Source organism: Chiloscyllium plagiosum, unplaced genomic scaffold (genome assembly GCF_037043375.1).
Source record: "Chiloscyllium plagiosum isolate Xiang-an unplaced genomic scaffold, Cpla_swu_hap1 HiC_scaffold_4, whole genome shotgun sequence".
NCBI lineage: Eukaryota > Metazoa > Chordata > Chondrichthyes > Orectolobiformes > Hemiscylliidae > Chiloscyllium > Chiloscyllium plagiosum.
The window spans coordinates 148546321-148571192 of NW_028270142.1; the positions used below are offsets into that span (position 1 = coordinate 148546321).

Below are 24872 nucleotides of genomic sequence, written 5' to 3' on the forward strand. Positions count from 1 at the left end.
CTTAGGTCAAAATCCTGGAATTCCCTTCCTAAGAAATGTGGATCAACCTACAGCTCATGGACTGCAATAGTTTAAGAATGCAGCTCACCAGTACATTCAAGGGAACTAAGAAGGACAATAAATGCTGACCCATCCAGTGATGCCCACATGCCATGAATGAACTAAAAAATGGTTGACTGTTAACTGTCTTCTGAAATAGCAGAACAAGCTAGTCAGTTCATGGGCAAATTAGAAATGGAGGACAAATTCTGGCTTTGCTAGCAACATCCAATCATGTGAAAGAATAAAAAAAATCTTGACCTTGTTGGGAAATGGACTGAAAATCTGCAATCAGAGAATGGGAATAATAGGCAGGTAATCCTAGCAGCAACATAATTCGCGTGTCCCACAAGAATCTATCAGGGCCTCACTATATACCAGGTTTATTCACAACTTGACAATGGGGTGTAAAGCCACGTTTCCAAGTTCACCGATGACACAAATACAGGTGGCAGCTTAAGCAACGTAGATAAAAGAGCAAAACTCAAATACTATTGGATTGTGAATGGGAAAGTGGAGTTCATTTTTGCCCAATAAGAGGTCCCAAAAAGAGTAGAACAGAATATTTGGTCCACGGTGAAAAAATTGTAAATGGTGAGTGAGACACTTGGGGACCAGGCAGATGTACAGATCAAAAAAAGTGAACAGCTGCAGAAATCAATAAACCTCATGGATGCTAACCCTTATATACATAGGGCAAGAATACAAGGAAGTAGAAGTCAAGCTTCAGCTGTGTGAAGTCCTGTTTAGACGTAAACCTGGAGCATTATGTGCCAAACAGGCACCACACATTAGGAAGGATGTACTAGCCTTCACAAGAGGGCCATGTAGATTTACCAAATTGATACCTAAATTTAATTTACACTGATGTTACATGGGGTTAGTCCAATTTGAGTTGATATTTCCTGACATTTAGGTTACATATTTGATGGAAGGATGAAGATATCAAGAGGAACAGAGTGACTACAAAGAATTTTCATTAGTTATGGAGTTTAGAACAAGGGAGGAAATTGAGAAACCACTGCCAGACTCTCTGGTCCATTGGAAAATCAATTTGGGATTGACCCAAAGAGCTAGCAGGGCTATGATGGGCTGAAGGGCTTCACATTTGCTGTAAAACTTTATAGTTCCAAATGGTCAGTCCATAGTATGATGGAAAAGCCAAGTCCTCTAGCAGCAAGTCCATTTAATAAGGACAGGAGCTGCTGCACAGTCTCCACTTCCTTTTGAATGGTTCTGCCTCCAGATGGCCTCCAGGATAAAAGTTCCACTGTTCGCTCTGTGAAAATGATGGGGGATATGGAAAATCCAGAAAATGCCTGGACTCCAGCCTCGAGCTACAAAGAGCTTTATGGATGAAAATAACATGGTCAGTCATTGCACTGTCAGAAAAAAGGTTCAATCACACTGCAATAATATAATCATCAGACCTTCTAAATCATTTTGAATTTAATAGATAAAAAGAAGAGCTTGTCAGTCCCAAGTCTGGTGGCTCTGGTAACTGGTTCCAGGATTGGCTGTGGTCAGAATCTCACCGCCTGTAAGCTCCAAAGGCCACAAAGCTGAACAGAATGGTGATGCCAACAAGCGAGATGGTAGCAGGTGCAGTGAAAAACTGCCGGTAGTTGATCTGGTAATACCACAACACCGAAAGCATGAGGAAGAAGATTGGCAACATAAGGCCCCCAATATTGAGAGTGGTCTCAGTATGCTCAGCTGCGTGACTCCCTGCAGGTGACTGAGGTGTGGCATTCTGCGAGATGTGGCAATGAATGACACAATTATTGACAATGTGAAGCGAGGAGAGCGTCCGTGTGTCGTCTCCAAGTAGCTGCCCCTGGTAGATCAGCCGGATCTGATGTTCCTGTTGAGGGAAGTGAATCCTGGTGGAAAGGTTTAAAGAGAGGGGAAACAAACAGATTAACAAGCAGCCAAAACGTAGAGGCTGGGAGACAGCACCAATACTCCTGACACAAACCACACAACTGCTTCAGCCACAGATTACAGATTACATTTATGTAAGAACAAATACTTTAGTTGTTGCTCTCCTGAAGATTCTAACACGCGCTAGGTTTTAACACCAGAACAGGACATCCTCAATATCTTTCCTGCCTAATCACCATGCTCCAACTCTGAACTGGGACATGCTGTGCTGGCAACATGCATGATATCAACATTGATTCAAGTTTGTCTTCACTGGGGATTGAGAGGTGGTGGTGGTTTGGAGGATGGTGGTAGGGGAGGTGGGGGGGAGGGGGCGGAGGGGAATACACAGACACAGCACAAAGGAGACACAAACATGTGTCTCAGGCTTCATGGGCTAACTTCTTTTCTAGGTTACATGGTTTTGTGACATGCATACAAAAAACAGCTGTGTACAATGCGCAAACACTAAGCAGCATCTGACTGTGACAAAATACAAACAGCACAGAATATGTAGCACTCACCTGGAGTATCCCGCTCACCCTTGACCCACACCTGCTCTCACCCCGACCCCTACTCACCCCTGATACGTGGGGGTTCCAGCCCTCACCCCTTACTTACAGGAGCATCTGCACTCACTTCTGACCCACCCACACCCTTGACCTGATCCAGCAGGACCCTCAACCTGCCCTACCTCCTGATCTGGCAGGAGTACCTACACTTACCCACAAACTACAAGGGGCACCTAGCCTATAAATGGCTGCAATAGAAATACCACAGACATAAACTGAGTTTACAGAATGACAGAATTATTATGGTACAGAAGGAGGTTGTTCTGTTGATACAGCCTACAGCAGTTCAGGAACAGTGGAGGACTTTCAAAGTGAACAGCAAGTATACCAGTGAAAAGGAATAATCAGCCATGGATGACCAAGGAAATAAGGGAGGCTATCAAAGATAAGACATACAAAGTGGCAAGAGACCAGGGGGAAACTAGAAGATTTTCCCAACAGAAAGCCAGAAAAAAGCTATAAAGAAAAGTAATATAGATTGAGAGTAAACTAGCTCAGAATATAAAGATAGCAGAAGTTTCTCCGAGTATATAAAATTAAAAAGAGTGGCGAAGGTCCCTTACACGACAAGAGGAATTTAGTAGTGGGAAATGAGAAAATAGCCGAAGCATTGAACAGGTATTTTGTGTCAGTCGTTACAATGGAGGACACAATCACGCCAGTAATTTATAAAGAGACGAAGATGTGTGAGTATCTAGAAACAATCATTATCACGAAAGAGGTATTGTTGGGCAAGTTAATGGAGCTAACGGTAGACAAGTCTCCTGGCCCTGATGGGATGCATCCCAGGGTCCTAAAATAGATGGCGGGAGAAACAGCAAATGTGCTTGTGTCAATTTTCCAATATTTGCTGGACTCTGGGGCAGTTCGAGCAGATTGGAAAACAGCAAATATCACACAACTGTTTAAAAAGGATAGCAGACAAAGATGGGGAATTATAGGCTGGTTAGCTTAATTTCTGTAGTGGGGAAAATGGTTGAATTTATCATCAACAAAGAAATAGCAAGGCATCTCAATAGAAGTTGTCCCATTGGGCAGAAACAGCATGGGTTCACGAAAGGCAGGCCACGTTTAACGTTTAACTACAGGAATTCTATGAAGACATTATAAACACGGTGAACAGTGACCCAGCAGATGTGGTCTATCTGGATTTCCAAAAGGGATTTGACAAGCCACACAAAAGGCCGCTGCGTCAAATAAAGATGCATGGCGTTACAGGCAATGTATTAACATGGATAGAGGATTGACTAACCAACAGAAAGCTAAGAATGGGATAAATTAGTGTTTTTCTGATTGACGATTGGTGACTAGTGGTGTGAGTCAGGGATCAGTGTTGAGACCACAATTGTTTACAATTTACATAGATGATTTGAAGGTTGGATTGCAGGTGCAATAGGTAATTAAGATGATAAATGGAATTTTGCCCTTCACTGCTAAAGGAATGAGTTTAAAAGCAGGGAGGTTATGCTGCAGCTGTATAGGGTGCTCGTGAGCCCAAACCTGCAGTACTGCGTACAGTTTTGGTCTCCTTACTTGAGAAAGGATGTATTGGCACTGGAGGGGGGTGGGGTGCAGAGGAGGTTCACTAGATTGATTCTGGAGTTGAAAGATTTGGTTTATGAGGACAGACTGAGTAAACAGGGATTGTATTCATTGGAATTTCGAAGAATGAGGGCGGAGCTTTAGAAACATACACAATTACAAAGGGAATAAATAAGATAGAAAGAGGAAGGAGGTTTCCACTGGCAGGTGAAACTAAAACAAGAGGGTATACCTCTAACTTAGGGGGAGCAAACTTAGGTGGAACTCCTTCACCCAAAGGGTTGTGAATCCGTGGAATTCCTTGCCCAGTGAAGCAGTTGAGGCATCCTCATTGATTGTTTTTAAAGCAAAGATAATTTTTTTTGAACTGTAAAGGAATTCAGGGTTATGGTAGGAGAGCAGGTAAGTGGAGCAGAGGCCACGAAAACATCAGCCATGATCTTACTGAATGGCAGAGTGGGCTCGAAGGGCCAAATGGGCTACTCCTGCTCCTGGTTCTTATTTTCATGACAGCAACCTCTAAATAGAGAAGTGCCAGAGGGATCAGTGCTAGACCCTCAATTATTTACAATATATAATAATGACTTAGAATAGAATAGAATCCCTACAATGTGGAAACAGGACCTTCAGCCCAACAAGTCGACACCGACCTTCCGAAGAGTAACCCGTCCTATTACTCTACATTTACCTTGACTAATGCATCTAACCGACATATCCCTGAACACTATAGGCAATTTAGCTTGATCAGTTCACCTAACATCTTGGACTGTGGGAGGAAACCAGAGCACCTGGAGGAAACCCATGCACACACAGGGAGACTGCACAAACACCACACAGACGGTTGCCCGAGGCTAGAATCGAACCCGGGTCCCGAGCGCTGTGAGGCAGCAGTGCTAACCATTGAGCCACCATCTCGCCTTGGATGAGGAAAGTGAATTTACTATCGCCAAGTTGTGGCTGACACAAAATTAGGTGGGAAGGCAAGTAGTGGGGATGACACTATGAATCTTAAAGGGAGCTGAGTATTATTTAAATGAGGAAAGACTCCAAAAAAGATACAGAATGGTGTTTCTGAGCCTTTGTGCCTAAATCACAAAAATGCAGGCTCATCAGTATTGTGGAAGATAAATGGAATGGCCTTTATTTCCAAGCAAATTAGGTATAAATATTTTGTATCAGTATATAGTTTTGCTAAAACTATACTGTCAGAAAGGTCACACACAGTTGGATGACTGTGAACAATTTTCATCCCCTAATCTAAGGGAAGGATCTGTACTCCGAGTTTAGAACGCTGACAGGGGATTTGATTGAAACTTAGAGAATACTAAGAGGTCTAGATAGAATGGTCATGGAAAAGATAGGACCTGAGGGCACAGCTTCATATTGAAGGGAGACCCTTTAAAACTAAGATAAGAAAGAATTTCTTCAGCAAGAGGGTGGTTAATCTGTGGAGCTCATTGTTGCTAAGGGCAGTGGAGGCCAAGTCATTGCATTTCAGACAGAGACAGATAGGTTCTTGACTGGCAAGGGGATCAGGATTACGGGGAGAAGGCAGGAGAATGAGGTTAAGAAACATATCAGCCATCATTGAATGGCACAGCAGACTTGATGAGCTGAATGGTCTGATTCTGCTCCTATATCTTATGGTCTTTAGATATACTAGCTTTGGATACAGTGTAGAGAAGGTTCTTTTTACCTTATTCATTGACGTGGCCATTACTGGCTAGGCCTACTCTTAGTGTCCAGAGGGCAGTTCAGAGTGAACCACATTAGGGATAACCCTAGTAACTATAGGCCGGTGAGTCTCACTTCTGTTGTGGGCAAAATCTTAGAGAGAATTGTAAGAGATAGGATTTATGAACATCTGGATAGGAATAATGTGATCAAGGATAGTCAGCATGGTTTTGTGAAGGGCAGGTCGTGCCTCACAAACCTTATTGAATTCTTTGAGAAGGTGACTAAGGAGGTGGACGAGGGGAAAGCAATAGATGTGGTGTATATGGATTTTAGTAAGGCGTTTGATAAGGTTCCCCATGGTAGACTACTGCAAAAAATACGGAGGTATGGCATTGAGGGTGAATTGGAGGTTTGGATTAGGAGTTGGCTGGCTGGAAGAAGATAGAGGGTAGTAGTTGATGGCAAAGGTTCATCTTGGAGTGCCGTCACTAGCGGTGTTCCGCAAGGATCTGTTTTGGGACCATTGCTGTTTGTCATTTTTATAAATGACCTGGAGGAGGGGTTAGAAGGTTGGGTGAGCAAGTTTGCGGATGATACGAAAGTCGGAGGAGTTGTAAACAGTGAGGGAGGATGTGGCAGGTTACAGCGGGATATAGATAAGCTGCAGAACTGGGCAGAAAGGTGGCAAATGGAGTTCAATGTAGCTAAGTGTGAGGTGATTCACTTTGGTAAGAGTAATAAAAGGATGGGGTACTGGGCTAACGGTCGGATACTTGGTAGTGTGGATGAGCAGAGGGATCTTGGTGTCCATGTACACAAATCTTTGAAAGTTGCCACCCAGGTAAATAGTGCGGTGAAGAAGGCATATGGCGTACTGGCTTTTATTGGTAGAGGAATTGAGTTCCGGAGTACTGAGGTCATGTTGCAGTTGTATAAGACTCTGGTGCGGCCACATCTGGAATATTGTGTGCAGTTTTGGTCGCCATACTATAGGAAGGATGTGGAGGCACTGGAACGGGTGCAGAGGAGGTTTACCAGGATGTTGCCTGGTATGGTAGAAAGATCGTATGAGGAAAGGCTGAGGCACTTGGGGTTGTTTTCATTGGAGAAAAGAAGGTTTAGGGGTGACTTGATAGAGGTGTACAAGATGATTAGGGGTTTAGATAGGGTCGACAGTGAGAATCCTTTTCCACGTATGGCGTCAGCTATTACAAGGGGGCATAGCTTTAAATTAAGGGGGGGGTAGGTTCTTTACTCAGCGAGTCGTGAGTTCATGGAATGCACTGCCAGTAGCAGTGGTGGACTCTCCCTCATTATGGGCATTTAAGCGGGCATTGGATAGGCATATGGAGGATAGTGGGCTAGTGTAGGTTAGGTGGGCTTGGATCGGCGCAACATCGAGGGCCGAAGGGCCTGTACTGCACTGTATTCTTCTATGTTCTACTGATGTGGATCTGGAGTCACAAGTAGGCCAGGAACAGGTAAGGAAGGACTAAAGGACATTAGTGAATCCGATGGGTTTTTCTGACAATCAACAGTGGTTTCATGGTCATCATTAGACTCTTAATTCCATACTTTTATTGAATTCTAATATTACCATCTGCCATGGTGGGACTTGAACCCAGATTCCCCAGAGCATTATGTGTATCTCTGGATTAATAGTTCAACAAAATACTACTAAGACATTATCTCCGTAGTGAAGTTCAGAGTGGCTTTCTTATGAGGACAGGTTGAGTAGATTGTACCCACTGGAGTTGAAGTGAATGAGGAGACTTTATTGAAATATATAAGGCTTTTAATGGGCCTGATACTGTAGATGCAGAAAGGCCATTTCCCCTTGTGGAAGAGTCTAAGATCAATGAGTATAATCAGAGATTAAGGGGTTACCCATTTAAAACAAAGATGAAGAAATTTTTTTTCTCCGGGAGTTCTGAATCTGAAATTCTTTAATGCAAAGGCTTGTAGAGGCTGGGTCATTAATTATATTTAAGGCTGAGAGAGACAGATTTTTAGTCAGAAGGGAATCAAGGATTATGTGGTAAAAGCAGGAAAGTGGAGTTCAGGATTATCAGATCGAGTCACGGTGGCACAGTGGTTAGCACTGCTGCCTCACAGCGTCAGAGACCCGGGTTCAATTCCCGCCTCAGGCGACTGACTGTGTGGAGTTTGCACGTTCTCCCCGTGTCTGCGTGGGTTTCCTCCGGGTGCTCCGGTTTCCTCCCACAGTCCAAAGATGTGCAGGTCAGGTGAATTGGCCATGCTAAATTGTCCGTAGTGTTAGGGAAGGGGTAAATGTAGGGGTATGGGTGGGTTGCGCTTCGGCGGGGCAGCGTGGACTTGTTGGGCCGAAGGGCCTGTTTCCACACTGTAAGTAATCTAATCTAATCATGATCTCATTGAATGGCAGAGCAGGCTCAATGGGCTGAATGGCCTACTTCTGCTCTAGTGTCTTATGGTCACAATAGATACCAAAAGAAAGGGGGTCTGTGGAGGAAGAGAGACAGCATTAGAAAGCAATATGCACCAAGAGAGGAATGGTGCAGAAATGATTTACAAGGATGTTGCCAGGATTGGAGGATTTGAGCTTAGGGAGAGGCTGAATAGACTGGTGCTGTTTTCCCTGAAACTTTGGAGGTGAGGGGTGACCTTATATAGGTTTGTAACATCATTAGGGGCATGGATAGGGCCAAATGCTGGCAAATGGACTAGACTAGGTTGGGATATCTGGTCGGCATGGACGAGCTTGACCAAAATGTCTGTTTCTGTGCTCTACATCGCTATGACACGATAAGAGACACATGATAATGAGTCATGCTATAAATTGCCTGCCTGATGGAATAACTCCATGAATTGATGTGTCACAGAATCGAAGCAGTGCTGAGTAGGGTTTTTACCTCTTTATCTCTCCAATTGTGTCTTCAGGTCTAACCCGAGCTATTCTCTCAGTGTCATTCAAAAACTTTAGCCTCAGCATTATGAAGCTGTCCTCAGTACAGTCACTGTCTGAGCTTTGGTCACCAACGTTTAGAGTTTCAAGTCCCTCCCCATCACCAGCAGAGGTCAGACGCTGACGTAACTGCGCAGTATCAAGTGGTGAGGTGAGCAATTCAGACACATCATCTGTATCCAGCCCCTCAGCTCCTTTTTCAGTGGGAGATGTTTCATGTTTGGCTAAAGTCTCTTCTTCCACCTCATTCCCTTTTGCTTTTTCCTGAGCCTCCACCTCCTCATAATGATTCGATCTCTCTTCCTCCTCGCTCCTTTTCTCCCTTTCCTCTTCCTCTGCTTCCTCCTCCTCGCTCTCCTTCCTCTCCACTTCCTCCTCCTCCTCGCTCAGCTCTTCCTCCTCCTCTTTGCTCTGCTTGTACTCCTCAGCAATGCATTCAGACTCTGATGCGTTGGATGTAGTTTCTCCTTGGTGTGATAAGTGGTTGGGCGGAGAGGTGCAATGGGTCTGCTGCTCCTGTGTGACAGCTACAGGGGGATCCTCAGCTGGTTGTAGCTCCTGATCAGCTCGTTCCACAGTGCGAGTGGAAGCCCAGGCTAGGACTAACACCAACACCATGAGAAACAAGCTGAAGAGTATGGTCACCTCATCACCGATTCCTTCAATCACTGCCATGACACAGATTACCGCCTGCCAGAAACATTCAACTGGGAAACTGAAAAGCAAAAAGGAAGACCATGAGCTGCAATATACTCAAAGATGATTTCAGGAAACAATCTGAGTGAAAACAAAATGATTAGGAAACCTGGTGAATTAACATGAACATCATTCAGAAAGTATATTTTTCATGTTCACAGTAAATGACCATGGCTATCTGGATCAGCATTTACTGACCATTCTAAATTGATGAGGAGGTATTTGAGAGTCATCCACATTGCTATGGGTCTAGATTCACACACAGGCCAGACCAGGTAAGGACAGCAGTTTCTTTCATTAAAAGGACATGACTAAACCTGATGGGTTTTTCCTGACAATAGAGTGGTTTCACGGTCATCATGAGTCTCAATTCCAGATTTTTATTGAATTCTAATCCCGTCACCTGCCATTGAGAGATTCGAACCCAGGTCTGGAGAACATTACAAGGGTCTGTGGGTTAATAGTCTAGGCCAGCAACTCCCTTTCGAACACTGGTTATTCGAATGGAATTACTGACTGTGACAATAGATGCTCTGTCAAAGACAGCCAGCTCACATTTGAAAAGGGGAATTCAGATTAGGGTATATTGCATTTTTTTTTAGTTAACTTGAAATTTATAATCTTAAAAATTCCTTTATATCTGACATTTAAGAGAATACAAGACCAATATGTGCAATCCACCCACGCAGTCAAACTGTTTTAGCTGTTACCCAGTGAATCTACAATGTATGGTACATGCTTCAAGGTCAATCTCTCCTCCTCGAGATGCAGGGCCCATAACTGACCCCACTCATTCAAGATACAGTCTGACCCCACAGCTCAGTCTGATTGCAGCTTTGCTTCAGCCCTCACTTTTCAATTTACATAACCCCTAGCTTTATTGTTATTCTACATTTTACCTCTGCATCTCTGTAACACTCAGACTTCCAGGGTTGCACCACTGAGAAATTTCTCTGCTCTTCTTTCAGTCGAAAACAAATGACCCTACATTTCCCCACATGGAATTCCAGTTCGAGTTTTATTCCTCCATGAATCTATCAATGTCCCTGTGCAATTTATTGCTGTGCATGAGTCACCTGACTCAATGGAAACAGATAGAAACTATTTCCTCTGTTGGGCGAGCCCAAACAAAACATTAACTAAAAAACAGTGACAGGCCATTGAAGAGAGGATGTGAGGAAGCACTTTGACAGACAAAGGGGAATGTGGATATGTAGAGCTCTCTCTTTGTGTTGATACATGCGTCTGATAGATCTTTGCTGGGTAAGGGTTACAGTATGAAGTCCAATGAGTTAGACATAGATCAGCCATAATCGTGTTGATTGATGAACAGGCTCGAAAGTCAAGAGTGTGGTGTTGGAAAAGCACAGCCTGTCAGGTAGCATCTGAGGAGCAGGAGAACCAATGTTATGAGCATAAGCTCTTCATCAGGAATCATAGGGCTAAGTCACATTCTCCTGCTCCCTACCTCACCTAGACCCACATGCGACTCTATAATTCTTACAACTAAAAGTTTTGACAAAGCAAGAAACGTAGAAGGGTCTGCAGAGTAGAACAAAGATGGAACAGCTATTCAAAAATTAGAATGTATAGGAAGACATCACTTGATAAATGTTAAAACAAAGGAAACACTTTTAGGAATCATGACACATTGGGCCTATTACAGCCTCTGAAACAGATGAGCAGTTACCAAGAGTTTCTTGTGATGCAGTGGTAGCATCCCTACCTTTGAGCCAGGAGGCTCAGGTTCAATTCCCACCTGTTCCAGAAGTGTGTACTAACATTTCTGAACAGGTTGATTAGAACATAAATTTTTTACAACCATATCAGGACAACCAGGGAATGGCCTGCATCACCACCTTAAGAACAAATAATTGTCAACTTTTTAAAGAGATTACTGTATATTGATACCCAGCACATTAGGATAACAACAGTATACCACATAGTACACTCTGGCTAATTGCCAGAGAGTTGTTGATGTTCTGCAGATATGGTTCACTGAATTCCCCAACAGAGTACTGTGCACCTACCTGGCATAGGCCAGCATCCACACATCTTGTTGATGCTGAACTGAATACAACTGTATGCGTCATAACCGGAATCCTCTGCTGAACATCTCTCTCTGGAATCGGCTGATTGGGCCATGTTCAATCAGTCCACAGGTACCTTGGACGAGTACGCCACCACTATCACAGACTTTATCAGCAAGCCTGTGGAGGACTGCAAACCGAGGAAGTCAATCCGGGTGTTCCCCAACAGGAAACCCTGGATGAATCAGGACAAACAGAACCTGCTAATAACCAGGGGTGAGGCCTTCAGATCAGGAGACTCACTCAAATATTAGGAATCCAAGCATGACCTTCGCAGAGCCATTAAGACAAGGACCAATACTGATCCAAACTAGAGACCCAGACACCCAGCGACTATGGCAAGGGCTGAATGACATCACAGGTTCTAAAAAGAGACAGTGCAAGATAGCAGACGATGACATATCCCTCCCACATTGTCTCAATGCCTTCTATGCTCACTTTGAGCAGAATTTCTGTGGAGACTAACACCTATTCTGACACGTCCTGACGAACCTATGCCAACAGTCACTGCATCAGAGGTCAGATCTGTTTTCCTTTACGTGAATCCAAGGAAAGCGATGGGACCAGACTGAGTACCAGGCCGTGCATTCACAGCATGCATAGATCAACTGGCAGAGGTCTTCTCGGACATCTTCAACCTCTCCCTGCAGCACCTGCCTGTTTCAAGAGGGCAAACATCATCCCTGTGCCTAAGGCTGCTCATGCAGCATGTCTCAATGACTACCGCCCAGTCGCCCTACCTTCAGTGGTCATGAAGTGCTTTGAAAGGCTGGTCATGGCATTAAACAACTCCAGTCTCCCCACTACTCTTGACCCATTGCAATTTGCCTTTCGGACCAACAGATCCACGTCAGATGGCAGATCACTCCTCTGATATCTTGACACCAAGAACAGCTACATAAGAATCCTACTCATTGACTACGGTTCAGCCTTCAACACTATTATCCCCTCGAGACTGATCACTAAAACTTAGTGATCTCGGACTAAGCCCCAGTCCCTGCAACTGGATCCTCAGTTTCCTGACCCACACGCCACAGTCAGTGAAGATTGGGGACAATATTTCATCCTCACTAACACTCAACACTGGAGGCCAGGGGTGCGTACTCAGTGCGTACTGTACATACCCATGACTGTGTCACCAAATACCAGACTAATGCCATTTACAAGTTCGTTGATGACACCACCATAGTCGGTGGAATCTCAGATGGTGACGAAACAGACTACAGACGGAGGTGGAAGACCTGGAAAAATGGTGCACTGAGAACAACCTAGCTCTCAATGCCAGCAAAACTAAGGAACTCATTACTGACTTTCAGTGGGATGTTACACATGTGCCCCTACACATTAACAGCACAGAGGTGGAACAAGTGGAGACTGTCAAGTTCCTGGGAGTGGTCATCCACAACAAGCTTTCTTGGACTCTGCATGTGGACGCTCTGGTTACAAAGGCCCAACAATGTCTCTTCTTCCTCAGGCAGCTGAGGAAATTTGGCATGACAGCAAATACTTTAACCAACTTTTATAGGTGCGCCATCGAGAGCATTCTGTCTGGATGTATCACTACCTGGTATGGCAACTGTACCATTCAAGATCGGAGATGGTTACAGAGAGTGGTGAACTCAGCCCGGACGATCACAAAGTCCAACCTCTCAACTATAGAATCTATCTACCAGGCCCGCTGTCAAAGAAAGGCCGCCAGCATTCTCAAAGATCCATCACACCATGGCAATGTTTTTTTACAACCTCCACCGGGGAGAAGGTACCGAAGCCTGAACACACATACAAGCCAGTTTCGTAACAGTTTCTACCCTACGGTTGTTAGGATACTGAATGGACTCTCAAACTCTTAGCATTCGTCTGTACCTGTGTTTTTGTTTTTGACACTGTTTACCTATTATTTATTATCTATGCTACTTAACTATGTGATCTGCCTGTATTGCTCGCAAGACAAAGCTTTTCACTGTGCCTCGGTACACGTGACAATAAATTCAATTAAATTCAATTCTCCTAGCTTCCTGTCCTCACAATATCACTCCCTCACACATCCAGCGACTTACCAAAAACCACCAGCTAATTCAAACCATCTGTGCTGCCCCTCTCTCACTCACGATGACATGACCAACCCACCTTTATGGCTAACAGTGGCTAGCACTGTTGCCTCACAGCACCAGAGACCCGGGTTCAATTCCCCCCGCAGGCGACTGACTGTGTGGAGTTTGCACATTCTCCCCGTGTCTGCGTGGGTTTCCTCCGGGTGCTCCGGTTTCCTCCCACAGTCCAAAAATGTGCAGGTTAGGTGAATTGGCTATGTTAAATTGCCCGTAGCAGTAAGTGAAGGGGTGAAATGTAGGGGAATGGGTCTGGGCGAGTTGCGCTTCGGCGGGGTCGGTGTGGGCTTGTTGGGCCAAAGGGCCTGTTTCCACACTGTAAGTAATCTAATCTAATCTAATCCTTCTTCCCTGATTTCATCTCAGCACTCTAAGGACCACATATCCTGAGCAAGCAGGACTCCTGCAAACATCCTCTACATCAAGGAATGGGAGACACAGGAAGTCATTAACAATTTTCTTGTGGAAAACTCCATCAATTGAATGACTTGTTTTGAACAGCCATAGCGACAGGGTCAGGACAAGCCAGGGCCCCTGTGCAGTCATCCTGCCCTGCTGGGGCCTCAGTGCAAATCCGAAATGAATTTGTGGAGAGAGACAATCAATGCTCCACATTGCTAAAGAGTGAGCCATCTACAGAGATGATAATTTGATTCTTGTGATTTGCAATCACTAAATAATAAATTAGTCCCCTAGACCGGTGTGGGGAATTGAGACAGGACGCAGCAATGAGCTATGGCACTGTGTACAAGCTTAGAGTGAATGAATCTCAGGACAGATAAGGTGCATGAAGGTTGTGAAGAAAATAAAGGAAATTGCAGGAACACAATTGCACAAATGGCCCACAACTCAGTAAATACTAGAGAGGAAAAGGCAGAAGTTTGCCCAGGTGTGTTCTGCACACAAAGTGCAGCACAGTTCAACACGGCTGAAGGGAATTTTTTTTCTTTTGCTGAATGTGGGTATCACACTGGGTCAGCACTAGTTGTCCATCACTAGTTGTCTTCAATAAGGTGGTGGTGAACTGATTCTTAAACCTCTGCTATCCTTAGGATGTACCAACATATACAATGCAGTTAGGCAGGAAGGAATGGTGATATTTCCATGTCATGATGATGAGTGGCTAGGATGGGAACTCCCATGTATTTGCTGTCCTTGTCCTTCTGCAGGGTTTAAGCCACAAATTTGGAAGGTGCTGTTAGAGGAACCTTGGTAAATTGCTTCAGTGTAAATGGTAAATATTGCTGTGAGTGAACATCAGGGTGGAGGGAATGAATGAAGGTTTTGATGCCAATCTTTTGAGTATTGTTGGAGATACATCTATCTGGGAAATCTGAAAGTATTCCACCACCCTCCTGACCATGCCCTGTAGACTGGCTTTGAAAAGGTGAGTTGCTCACTGCAGGATTCCTAGCCTCTAGCCTGCTCTTGAAACCACAATAATTATGTAGATCATCCAGTTCAATTTCTGGTTAATGGAAATCCCCAGGATGTTCAGTGAAGATTCAGTGATGGTAAGGCCACTAAATGCCAAGGGCATTGGTTAGAGTTGGAGAAGGTCACTGCCTGGTAATTTTGTTACGTAAGCATTTCTCGCCACTTGTCAGCCCAAGCCTGGATATCGTCCAGAACTGGCTGCACTTGGATATGAGTGGATAAAGAGTGGAGCTGGAAGAAACACAGCAGTCAAGCAGCACATTCTATGTGACTGAGATATTGTTCCAAGGTGAAATGGAATGGAATCTGAATATTGAAGGAGATTTAACAAGAGCAGGATCCTAGAAGATAGAGAGGTGGCTCTCTTAGTTAATATTACGTCCAAGTTTACAAAACAAGTAAGAGAAGAGCTTTGGGTAGAGATGAGAAATTAAAAAGTCAAGTCAGTCGCGGGAGTGTGCACAGACATCCAAACAATAACCAAGCAGTAGGATGAAATATAAAGTTCTTAAAATATTTTAAAGACAGTTTCTTAAATCAACACATTCTGGGACGACCCAGAGGTCAGGCTATACTAGAACAGGCATTGCATAATAAGATAATATCAATCAATAAAGTCATACTGAAGTAGGGGCCTGTATTTAAAGAGAGAAGACAAAATTCAAAGGAGATGTGAGGAGCAGGTCTTTTTTTGCAGAGAGCGGTAGGTGTGTGGAGCGTGCTGCCAGGGGCAGATGCAATAGGAACATTTAAGGGGCTTTTAGTTAAGCAGATGAATGTGAAGGATATGGACCAAGAGATTACTGCAGTGGAATTTGGCATCATGTTCAACACAACATTGGCAAAGATGGCCAGGTCAGAAAATAGGACAAAACATAAAAGGATGCAAAAAGTGATCAAAAGCAACGATGTAAAAATGACAGTATGTGAATAGGCTCGCTAGAAACGTAAAATAATAAGGGTCTACACACCGACTTAGAAAGGAGGAGTTAGCAATTGGTCTTACAGATCATGACTCTGGATGATTAATCCTAGAAAATAAGCAAATGGCAGGTGAACCGAGCAGACATTTTGCATCAGCCTTCACGGTGGAGGATACAAGTAACAGCCTAGAAACACAAGAACAAAGACTAACATTTATACTTCATGCTGATTGGTAGGTAAATGGAGTCACTGGTGCACAGGGCCTTGATCTTTGCAGATAGAACACATTGAATCTGTATCAACAAAGCAGGTGACAGCCATTCTCTGGTTCATTCCAATACCATGACTAATCCGGGTCAAACTGTATGGTTCAAAACAAAGTCTGTCAATCAGCACTGACAGTGCTTTCTCCAAGGCAACATTGCTACTAATCCAAGAGTCCACTTGCTAATGAAATAGCCCTCTCCACTCAAAGTATGAATGTTGGCTTTTTCCTTAAAATGGTATTCTTGTGAATTGCCCTGATAAGTGCACGACAAAAAGCTTCACCAAAATGTATTTTAGGACTTGGGTTTTGGCAAAAATGGCTACATGACATAGTTGATGTGTACAGTTGGGTATAGTTCTCCAAAATTAAATATAATGAGAAGTTTCTATCAGAATGAAAAACAGCGAATGTTATGCCTGAAATGAAGCATATAGGTCCTGCAGGCAGTGTGTTGGCCATCACTGTGAGAGAATTCAAGCACAGGAATGGGGATGCCTTCCTGCAATTGCACAGGGCTATGAAGGGAGTGCAAGAAGCATTTACCAAACTGATTACTGGAACGGTAGGACTGACGTATGAACAGATACTGGATCAGTTGTAAAGTCATAGTCATAGAAATGTACAGCTCGGAAACAGACCCTTCGGTCCAACTTGTCCATGCTGACCAGATATCCCAAACCAATCTAGTCCCATTTGCCAACACTTGGCCCATATTCCTCCAAACCCGTTCTATTCATATACCCATCCAGATGCCTTTTAAATGTTGCAATTGTATCAGCCTCCACCACTTCCTCTGGCAGCTCATTTCCCTCAGCGTGAAAAAGTTGCCCCTTGGGTCTCTTTTCGATCTTTCCCCTCTCACCCTAAACCCATGCCCTCTAGTTCTGGACTCTCCCAACCCAGGGAAGAGACTTTGTCTATTTATCCTATCCATGCCCCTCAATTTTATAAACCTCTATAACATCACCCCTCAGCTTCTGATGCTCCAGGGAAAACAGCCCCAGCCTATTCAATCTCTCCCTATAGCACAAATTGTCCAACCCTGGCAACATCTTTGCAAATCTTTTCTGAATCCTCTCAAGTTTCACAACATCCTTCCAATAGGAAGAACAGAATTGCACACAATATTCCAACAGTGGCCTAACCCATGTCCTGTATAGCCGCAACATGACCTCCCAACACCTGTACTCAATACTCTGACCGATACAGCAAAGCACACCGAACGTCTTCATTATCCTATCTACCTGTGACACTACTTTCAAGGAGCTATGAACCTGCACTCCAAGGTCCTTTTGTTCAGCAACACTCAATACGACCTTACCATTAAGTGTATCATTCCTGCTCTAATTTGCTTTCCCAAAATGCAGCATCTCGCATTATCTAAATTAAACTCCATCTGCCATTTCTCAGCCATTGCCCCATCTGATCAAGATCCTGTGTAATCTGAGGTAACCTTCTTTGCTGACCACTACACCTCCAATTTAGTTGTCATCTGCAAACTTACTAACTGTACCTCTTATGCTCATATCCAAATCATTTATATAAGTGATGAAAAGTAGTGGACCCAGCACTGATCCTTGTGGCACTCCACTGGTCACAGGCCTCCAGTCTGAAAAACAATCCTCCACCACCACCACCCTCTGCCTTCTACCTTCAAGCCAGTTCTGTATCCAACCAGCTAGTTCTCCCTGCATTCCATGAGATCTAACCTTGTTAACCAGTCTCCCGTGGGGAATCTTGTCGAACACCTTACTCAAGTCAATAATAGATCACATCTACTGCTCTGCCCTCATCAATTCTCTTTGTTACTTCTTCAAAAAACTCAATCAAGCTTGTGAGACATGATTTCCCACACACAAAGCCATGTTGACTATCCCTAATCAGTTCTTGCCTTTCCAAATACATGCACATCCTTCCCTCAAACAACTTGCCCACCACCGATGTCAGGCTCACTGATCTGTAGTTCCCTGGCTTGTCCTTACCACCCTTCTTAAACAGTGACACCACACTGGCCAGCACCTCACCTGTGACGATCGATGATACAAATACCTGGGCCCAGCAATCATTTCCCCAGCTTCCCACAGAATTCTAGGGTACACTTGATCAGGTCCTGGGGATTTATCCACTTTTATGTTTCAAGACATCCAGCACTTCCTCCTCTGCAAATTGGACGTTTTTCAAGATGTCACCATCTATTTCCCTACATTGTATATCTTCCATGTCCTTTTCCACAGTAAATATTAATGCAAAATACTTGTTTAGTATCTCCTCCATCTCCTGCAGCTCCACACAAAGGCCGCCTTGCTGATCTTTGAGGGGCCCTATTCTCTCCCTAGATACCCTTTTGTCCTTGTATTTGTAAAAACCCTTTGGTTCTCCTTAACTCTATTTGCCAAAGCTATCTCATGTCCCCTTTTTGCTGTCCTGATTCCCTCTTAAGCATTCCCTACTGCCTTTATACTCTAAGGATTCACTCGATCTATCTTGTCTATACCTGACATGTTTCTTTCTTTTACTTAACCAAAACCTCAATTTCTCTGGTCTATATTGTCTCTGGACTCTCGTTATCTCATTTCTGAAGGCTTCCCATTTTCCAGCCATCCCTTTATCTGCTAACATCTGCCCCCCAATCAGCATTTGAAAATTCTTGCCTAATACTGTCAGAATTAGCCTTCCTCCAATTTAGAACTTCAACTTTTAGATCTGGTCTATGCTTCTAAATCTGATAGAATTATGGTTGCTGGCCCCAAAGTGCTCCCCCACTGACACCTTAGTCACCTGCCCTGCCTTATTTCCCAAAGGTTGATCAAGTTTTGCACCTACTTCAGTAGGTACATCCTCATACTGAATCATAAAATTATCTTGAGCACACTTAGCACAATTCCTCTCCATCTAAACCCTTAACACTATAGCAGTCCCAGTATATGTTTGGAAAGTTAAAATCCTACTATTCTTACAGATAACTGAGATCTCCTTACAAATTTGTTTCTCAATTTCCCACTGACTTATTAGGATGTCTATAATACAATCCCAATAAGGTGATCATCCCTTTCTTATTTCTCAGTTCAACCCAAATAAATTATCTGGATGTATTTCCTGAAATATCCTCCCTCAGTACAGCAGTAATGCTGTCCCTTATCAAAAACACTACTCCCAGTCCTCTCTCGCCTCCCTTTCTGTCCTTCCTGTAGCATTTATATCGTGAAACATTAAGCTGCCAGTCCTGTCCATCCCTGAGCCACATTTCTGTAATTGGTATGATATCCCAGTCCCATGTTCCTAACCATGCCCTGAGTTCACCTGCCTTCCCTGTTAAGCCTCTGGCATTGAAATAAATAGTTTATTTGATCTCTTGGAATCTGATGTACCCCTTATTGCATTAAAGCCAGATTCGATACCAGAAACTTGGTGTTCATACAACATTTCCCTGAGAATATATCACCCTCTACATTTTCCAAAACAGTATACTTCTTTGAAATGGGGATAGCCACAGAAGACTCCTGCCCTACCTGCCTACCTGTCTTACCTTTCCTGGAGTTAACCCATTTATGTGATTGTATCTGCAACTTTTCTCCCTTCCTATGACAGCCATCCATCACATCCCCTTGCTCTTGTAAATTCCTCATTGCCTCTAACTGTCTCCAGACATAAATTTAATAGAATGACCAGTAAGTTTGCATTTTACACAAAAATTGGTGGTGTGGTAAATAGTGAGGATTAAAGCCTTAGAATTCTACAGGATGATATTGATGGACTGAACAAAGCAGATGGAATTTAAACTAAAAAGTGAAAGATGTTGCATTTCAGGAGACTGACAAGGTAAAGTAGTACACATTGAATAGTAGGACCACAGGAAGTACAGAGGTTCAGATGAACCTTGGTGTACGTGTCCGTAAATGCTTGAAGGCAGCAGAATAGGTAAATAAGAAGGTGAAGAAAGCCTACGGGATGTATATCTTTGTTGATTAAGGCACTGAATGCAAGAGCAAGGAAGACGCTGTTCATAACTCTGTCTGAAAATTTCTTCCTGAAAAGGTAATGGAGGTGGTAGAGTCCTTGAATATTTTTAAAACAAAGCTGAAGTAGCAAGATTTTTAATGAGTCAGGGAGTCAAGATTAGGAGGAAAAGGCATTCTTAATAATAGATCACAGCATAAGTCCTATTGCAGTTCAGTAATAGCTTGAATTCACATAGAATAGCAAAGTATTGATAAGTAGGAGGTATGAGAATGATTGTCTTTCATTAAGATATAAGTGACCAGATCCATCTAATATACTGAGAGAAGTCAGATGGAAATTGCAGAGATACTGGCCATAGTTTGAGTTCTTCTTGGATACAGTTGTGTTGCCAAATTTGGAAAATTCAACATGCTATAGCTTTATTCAAAAAAGCATGCAAAATTAAATCCAACAACTCCAGGTTAGTCAGTTTAACCTCTGTAATGAGAACGCTTTTATAAATGATTGAGTATTGGAGTTGGGAAGTCACGTTGAGGTTGTACAAGTTATTGGTGAGGCCTCTTCTGGAATACTGTGTCCAGTTCTGGTCACCCAGTTATAGGAAGGCTATTATCAAGCTGGAGAGGGTTCAGAAGCAATTTACCAGGATGGTGTTGGGTACAGAAGGTTTGAGTTATGAAGAAAGATCAAATAGGCTGGGACATTTTTCACTACAGTGTAAGGAGGTTGAGAGGCAACCTGATACAGGTTTATAAAATAATGAGAATTAATGGTAGCTGTCTTCATCCGAGGATGGGGGATTTCTAGACTAAGGGGCACATCTTTAAAGTGAGAGGAGAGAGATTTTAAAAAGACACAAGGCAATTTTTTTTTAACACAGAGTGTGGTTCAGGTGCTGCCTGAGCTTCCATACCTGAAGTGGTGGATGTGGGTACAATTACAATCTTTAATTTGGATAGATACATGAATAGGTGAAAGCTGATACCACATGAGACCCAGCTATGCCTGCGTCTTCATTGGGTACGTGGAACAGTCCATCTTCCACAGCTACATTGGCACCATTCCCCACCTTTTCCTCCGCTACATCGATGACTATATCAGTACCACCTCGTGCTCCTACAAGGTGGTTAAATAGTTCATCAACTTCACCCAGACCTCAGGTTCACCTGGACCATCTCTGACACCTCCCCCCCCTTCCTGGACCTCTCCATCTCCATTTCCAGCGACCAACTCAACACAAACATCTACTTCAAACCTACAGCTACCTGGACTGCACCCCCTTCCACCCTGCCTCCTGTAGAAACGTTATCCCTTATTCCCAATTCCTCTGCTGCATCTGCTCCCAGGAGAAGCAATTCCACCAGATGGCCTCCTTCTTCAAAGACCACAATTTCCCCTCCCACCCCTCCCCCCACCATTTCCACCACCTACAAACAGACCCCACCACCAGGGATAGATTTCCCTCCCCACTCTTATCTGCGTTCCAGAGAGACTATCCCCCTCAGTGACTCCCTTGTTAGGTCCATGCACCCCACCAACCCAGCCTCCACTCCAACGTTCACCTGCCACCAAGAGTGCAAACCTGCACCCATGCCTCTTCACCTCTCTACCATCCCCCCTCCCCACCAAAAGCCCCAAAGGATCCTTACACATTTGACAGAGATTTTCCTGTACTTCCACACACGGCATCTGCTGAGTCCGTTGCTCCTTGTAAGTGGAGTCACAGGTAGATAGGATAGTGAAGGCGGCATTTGGTATGCTTTGCTTTATTGGTCAGAGTACTGAATACAGGAGTTGGGAGGTCATGTTGCGGCTGTACAGGACATTGGTTAGGCCATTGTTGGAATATTGCGTGCAATTCTAGTCTCCTTCCCATCGGAAAGATGTTATGAAATTTGAAAGAGTTCAAAAAAAGATCTACAAGGATGTTGCCAGGATTGGAGAATTTGAACTATAGGGAGAGACTGGATAGGCTTGGGCTGTTTTCCCTGGAGCGTCGGAGGCTGAGGGGTGACCTTATAGAGGTTTACAAAATTATGAGGGTCATGGATAGGATAAATAGGCAAAGTCTTTTCCCTGGGGTCAAGGAGTCCAGAACTAGAGGTCATAGATATAGGGTGAGAGGGGAAAGATATAAAAGAGACCTAAGGGGCAGCTTTTTCACACAGAGGGTGGTACGTGTATGGAATGAGCTGCCAGAGGAAGTGGTGGAGGCTGGTACAATTGCAACATTCAAGAGGCATTTGGATGGGTATATGAATAGAAAGGGTTTGGAGGGATATGGGCCGGGTGCTGGCAGGTGGGACTAGATTGGGATAGCTGGTTGGCATGGACGGGTTGGACCGAAGGGTCTGTTTCCATGTTGTACATCTCTATGACTCTATGTTCTCCTCTGCACTGGGGAGACGGGATGCCAACATGTGGATTGTTTCAAAGAACATCTCAGACACCTGCACTAAACAAGCCCACCACCCCGTGGCTGAACGCTTTAACTTCCCTTCCCACTCCGCTAAGGACATGCAAGTTCTAGGCCTCCTTCACCGCCAAACTCTAGCCACTCGATGCCTGGAGGAAGAATGCCTCATCTTCCACCTTGGGACCCTCCAACTATACAGGATCTTTGTGGATTTCACCACTTTCCTCATTTCCCCTCCCCCAATCTTATCCCAGATCCAACCTTCCAACTCTGCACCGCTTTCTTGAGCTGTCCTGTCTATCCATCTACCTTCCCACCTATCTGCTCCATCCTCCTCTCCAACCTATTACCTTCACCACCACCTTCATCAACCTATCGCATTCCCAGCTACCTTTCCAGCCCCACACACTTCCCAATTATCTTTCAGCTCCCTTGGGCCACCCCCCATACCTGATGAAGAACTTACGCTTGAAACATTGACTCTCCGGCTCCTTGGATGCTGCCTGACTGGCTTTGCTTTTCCAGTACCACGCTCTTTGACCTAGATACACAAATAGGAAAGGTTTGGTGCTATATGGACCAGGAGCAAGCAGGTGGGACTAGTTCAGTTTGAGATTATGTTTGGAATGGACTGGTTGGACCGAAGGCACTACTGCATGATTCTATGATTTGGACAAGTAATTCAGATATTGCTGAACTCAGAGGAAAGCCAGCACAGATTTGTGAAAAGTGAAGTTTGGTTAAATAACTTGATTGGGATTTTTGATTAGCCTAACAGAGAAATGGATGAGGTTAATGCATTTAATGTGGTATGACAAATTCCCAGAAGGCTTTTGATGAAATGCCACATAACACACCTGCCAGTAAAGTTTAGATCATGGAATTAGAGGCTTATTGGCAATATGACAATTGACTGATTTGGTAAAGTGAACACTAGATCTATATTGATGACAACTTGGGTGCACAGGGTACGGCCAAATTATTCAGAATTGTGAACTGAAGAGGACAGTGATAGAATTTGGAATGACACACAGATTGGTGGGACTGGCAGATGACATTTCATATAGTTAAAAATAAAACATTTTGGTGGGAAGAGGAGAGACAATATACAGAGGATGGAACTGTTTAAAAAAAGACACATTTGCAGAGGGACCTGGAGATATATGTACACAAGTAGCTTAAGGAGAAAGTGAGGACTGCAGATGCTGGAGATCAGAGCTGATAAGCGCAGCAGATCAGGCAGCATCCAAGGAGCAGGAGAAGGACTCATGCCCGAAACGTCGATTCTCCTGCTCCTTGGATGCTGCCTGACCTGCTGCGCTTTTCCAGCAACACATTTTCAGCTCATGTAGTTTAACACAGGTTGAGAGAGCAGTTACTAAAGCATTGGGTATTCTGGCATTTATCAATAGGGGCAGAGAGTACAAGACAAAGGAGGTTATGATGAACTTGTTTAAAATAGAGGCTCAGCCTCACCTTGAGCAGTGTTTGGGTAAGGGCTATTCAATTTGGAGAGGAGACATCTGCGTAATGATCTTCTCAAGCTTACAGTAGAGAATCATCTTGATGCTTTCAGTATTAACTGGTGAATTGGTGAAGAGATAGCAATGTGTACCAACTACAAGATGCACTGCAGAAATTCACCAAAGACAATGATCCAACACGTTGCAAACCCACGATCACTTCTATCCAGAAGGACAAGGGCAATAGACAAATGGCCCGTGCAAGTTTCCCTCCAAGCCACTCTCCATCCTGACTTGGGAATATGTTGCCGGGTCAGAGTTCTGGAAATCCCTCGCTAAGGACATTGTGGGCCTACCTACAGCAGGGACTGCAGCAGTAACAAGAAGGCAGCTCACCCCCATCTTCTCAAGGGGCAACTAGGTACGTCCCAGCAAAGATCATTGTGTCGCACCTACTTCACGGGAAGATCCCACACCCCGAATAAAGGCGGCACCACCACCCGCGGCTCAGGCCAGGGGAGGGCGGGTGCTGAGACCTGCTCCAGGCCTCGCCCACAAGCACCCGGCCCCGCGGACCGACCGGGTTCCCGGGGGGAGATCTAGGCCCCAGGAAGAGCAGTCTCCCCGGTTCTCCCGGCAACAGGCTGTACTCACGGTACGGGGTGGCGGCTCCATACTTCTCCCGGGGCTGGGGCTGGGGCTCGGGCTCTGGATCAGGCTCAGGCTCGGCGTCGGCCACAGGCCGCGGAACGGTGTCCCATCATGACGTCAGCGCCACGGACTCCCCGACTCACGGGCTGGCTCTGACGT

General features: G+C 44.4%; 1 protein-coding gene across 3 annotated transcripts; it reads right to left on the bottom strand.

Annotated features, from left to right (window-relative positions):
• Nucleotides 1-1466: 1466 nt before the first annotated feature.
• Nucleotides 1467-24872, bottom strand: LOC122548784 (transmembrane and ubiquitin-like domain-containing protein 1). Of its 3 annotated transcripts, XM_087986783.1 has the most exons (4): nt 24717-24814; nt 23066-23140; nt 8648-9415; nt 1467-1922 (listed from the first exon to the last, which is right to left on the bottom strand). In XM_087986783.1, exons 2-4 carry the CDS (start codon nt 23074-23076, stop codon nt 1571-1573), a joined length of 1131 nt encoding a protein of 376 aa, XP_087842909.1. In that variant the 5' UTR covers nt 23077-23140; nt 24717-24814; the 3' UTR covers nt 1467-1570. The 3 variants fall into 3 exon arrangements, with proteins under 3 accessions (XP_087842909.1, XP_043543486.1, XP_087842910.1); XM_043687551.2 differs by lacking the exon at nt 23066-23140 and having other exon boundaries at nt 24717-24872; XM_087986784.1 differs by lacking the exons at nt 23066-23140; nt 24717-24814 and adding an exon at nt 16003-16021.

Bases quoted from the DNA above. Each gene is read 5' to 3' on its own strand.
- LOC122548784 (XM_087986783.1), bottom strand. The intron at 1,923-8,647 runs GTAAAAACCCTA...CCTTTCCACCAG, and splicing joins ACAATTGGAGAGATAAAGAG to GATTCACTTCCCTCAACAGG.